The sequence below is a fragment of the Palaemon carinicauda genome, chromosome 34 (genome assembly GCF_036898095.1).
Source record: "Palaemon carinicauda isolate YSFRI2023 chromosome 34, ASM3689809v2, whole genome shotgun sequence".
NCBI lineage: Eukaryota > Metazoa > Arthropoda > Malacostraca > Decapoda > Palaemonidae > Palaemon > Palaemon carinicauda.
This window is the reverse complement of record NC_090758.1, coordinates 45883930-45887375: the sequence shown is the minus strand read 5'-3', so window position 1 is coordinate 45887375 and position 3446 is coordinate 45883930. Positions and strand designations below refer to the sequence as shown.

Genomic DNA, 3446 nt, shown 5'->3' with positions numbered 1-3446 from the left:
GAAAAACTGACCTCCCTTGAAGTCTGAAGTTCTACGAAGATAGACTTTTAGGCATTCCACTGGGCAGAGGGATGCTTCTTCCTTCAGAGGGCAGATTCTCCAGGGACCCCATCTTTTAGTGGGCAGCTCATTCTTGGCGAGAAATGTCGAGTCCGGAAAGAGGTTCAGTTCTCCGCAGTCTGTGAACTGAATGTGGTCATCATCCCTCGAGAGGGCCACTATTTCGCTAACTCTGGCTCCTGAGGCTAGTGCAAATAAGAATATCACCTTTTGAGTCAAGTCTTTCAGAGAGCAATCCTCATTGTTCAATGTTGATGCTAAGTGAAGAACCTTATCCAAGGACCATGAAATGGGCTTTGGTGGGGCTTTGGGCCAAAGTTTAGCGCAGGCTTTAGGAATCTTGTTATAGATTTCGTTAGAGAAGTCTACCTGGAAGGCATAAAGCAATGGTCTTGTTAGTCCAGATTTGCATGAAGCAATCGTATTAGCTGCTTAACCTTGTTCATGGAGATGGATGGAGAAGGATAAGCAAAAATCCATAGATCTCCTTTGGTTTCTTTGCCTTGACAAAGGCAACCCATTTTTTCCAGGAAGACTCATATTGTCTACTTGTTGACTTTGACTTGTATTCTTCTAAGAAGTTAATACGGTCTCTTAAAATTCCGAATCTTTTCTTGACTGCTAAGGCGAGAAAAACATGAGATGAAGGTTCCGGGTTAGCTGTGATGAAGCTAAGACAGTCAATTTCTGCACTTGTTAAGTCAGAACTGGATCCGGCAACGGGATCAGCTTCAGGCGTAGTTCCGTTATCAAGGGGAACCAAACACTGGTGGGCCACTTGTGGGCCACTATCGCTGCTGTTCCGTGGAAAGATCTCAGTTTGTTGAGGACTTTCAGCAGAAGGTTGGTTGGAGGGAACTGGTATATCTTGGACCACTTGTTTCAATCTTTGGATATTGCATCCATTGCTTCCGCTAGAGGGTCCTCGTACGGGGCTACATACCGTTGTAGCTTCTTGTTGTCGCTCGTTGCGAAGAGGTCTATCTGCAGTCCTGGGACTTTGAGTAAGATGAAGGAGAATGATCTTGCATCTAGGGACCATTCTGACTCTATCGGGTTGACCCTGGATGACAAGTGCTCTCTCTTCCTCTCCGCTAGTCGGAGGATGCCAATATCACTTGATTGATTTGAGGCGATCTCGAGCCCTGTCGATTTAGGCATCTCATTACGACCTCGCTGTCTAGAACATGGCGGATGTGGATGGAGCAGTGAAGTTTCAGTTTCTTCAGTGAGAGGAAAACTGCCATGGCTTCCAGAAAATTGATGTGGAAGGTTCTGAAGAGGGAAGACCAGGTTCCTTGGACTTTCCGATTGTGAGAGTGGCCTCCCCATCCTTCTCTTGAGACGTCCGTGTGAATGGTGACTGACGGTGGAGGCGGTTGTAAGGGTACCTTCTTCTTTAGGTACTTGGCCTCCGACCATGGCTTGAGTAGGGATCGCAGACGATTCGGTATCGGTCTTTTTAGGTCTCTTCGAGCGTTTGATGAGTATTTTCTCCAATCTCCTGATACATCTTTTAATTGAGCTCTCAATACTGGTTCTGTCACTGAAGCAAACTGGAGGGACCCCAACACTCTCTCCTGTTGCCTTCTTGAAAGCCTGGTGGATTGAATGAGTCTCTTGACAGACCCCGCTATCTCTCTCCTCTTCTTTGATGGAATGGAGAGGTAGTGTGACTGTAAGTTCCAGTGGACACCCAGCCACTGGAATTTCTGAACTGGAGATAGACGAGACTTTTCCAAGTTGATCTTGAATCCTAGGTGTTCCAGGAACTGGATCACTTCCTTGGAGGCTTGCGTGCACTCTTCCTTGGATGCTGCCCACACCAGCCAGTCGTCCAGGTAGGCTACGACCTGAATTCTTTGTAGGCGTAGTTGATGAATGACTGCATTCGCAAGCTTGGTGAATATCCTTGTGGCTATGTTTAGACCGAAGGGCATGGCTCTGAAGACGTACTGTCTTTTCTTTAATTTGAACCCTAGGTAGGGGGAAACTTGACGGTTGATTGGAACGTGCCAGTACGCATCCGCTATGTCTATGGACACTGTATATGCCTGTTTGGGCAGAAGGGTCCTTATGTGATGAAGCATCAGCATTTTGAACTTGTAGTTCACTATGAACTTGTTGAGTGGTGATAGGTCCAGAATGACTCTGAGCTTTTCCGAGTCTTTCTTCGTAACACAAAATAGCCTTCCTTGGAATTTGATGGACTTCGCTTTCCTTATAACTCTCTTGTCCAAGAGTTCCTGAACATATTCTTCCAATATGGGGGTTGAGTGTTGAAAGAATTGACGGAAGCTCGGTGGAGCTGCATTCCAACTCCACCCTAGTCCATTTTTTACTAGGCTGTGGGTCCAGGGATCGAAGGTCCAGCAATCCCGGAAGAGGAGAAGTCTCCCTCCTACTGGTAGCATCTCACTTGGAGTGCTGATTGGAGGATTTACTTCTTTGACCACGTCCACCCTTGTTACCCCTACCTCTGAAGGGGTGTCTAGAGGATCCTCGAAAAGAACCTCGAGACTTCGGCCTAAAGGTCGTTGATTGCCTTTCGAAAGCTGGGGTGAAAACAGGCGACTGAGTCGCCACTGCTTGGGGCACCAGCTGAAAAGTGGTTGGTTGTGCCCCACTAGGAAAGGAGATTTCTATTCTCCGTGGCGGCTTTGTCCACGACCTCTTTGACCACTTCGCTTGGGAAGAGGTCTTTTCCCCAGATATTGGAGGCTATCAGCTTCCTTGGTTCGTGTCTCACCGCAGCCGAGATGAACACGAGCTCCCTACTAGCCCTACGGGCTTTGATGAAATTGTACAGGTCTTTGGTGACCGTTGCCAAATGAGCCTTGACGAAGACCATGTACATGTCCGGGGTTTCAGAGATACTTGCCATTGTCTCTAAACCCGTTTGCAGACACATAGAGGCGGCTAGTCGTTCTTTTGTTTCCTGCTCCCTGTGCAGGTGAAAGTCCGACAACTTTGGGAGGTCTTCACCGAACTCTCGTCCGGCAATGTCTGCCTCCAGCTTCCAAACTGAGAAGGTGTTGTGAACATCCTTCCAGTCCGCATCACCTAATGGTAAGGAAGGGAAAAGGGTTTACACTCTTCGAGTGTAGGGCAAGGTTTCCCTGCTTCAACTGCCTTTAAGACTGCCTTAAACCCTTTGTCCATAAAGGGGAAGGCACGGGACGGATCAGCAATGAAGGAAGGGTGCTTCTTGCTGAGAGCTGGCTAATTGGAACTAGTGAAGGCCCTCTCCTTCAAGGTGTTGGTAAACAAGGCTTGGGCCTTGGGGAGGTCAAGAAGGATGACCTCTTTCGGCTCTGTTTCCTCTTTTGACGATGGTTCCGTTCTTAGGCGGACATAGCAGTCCGGATAGGCCCCTTTACGGGGCC

The 3446-nt window shown here is 48.1% G+C and overlaps 1 protein-coding gene across 1 annotated transcript; it reads right to left on the bottom strand.

The window, feature by feature from the left end:
- Positions 1-1154: 1154 nt before the first annotated feature.
- Positions 1155-2000, bottom strand: LOC137626868 (uncharacterized). Its single transcript, XM_068357852.1, has one exon. The coding sequence runs from the start codon at positions 1998-2000 to the stop codon at positions 1155-1157; it is 846 nt and encodes a 281-aa protein (XP_068213953.1).
- Positions 2001-3446: the final 1446 nt, after the last annotated feature.

Coding starts and splice junctions, on each gene's coding strand:
- LOC137626868 (XM_068357852.1), bottom strand. CDS start 2,000: ATGCCCTTCGGTCTAAACATAGCCACAAGGATATTCACCAAGCTTGCG.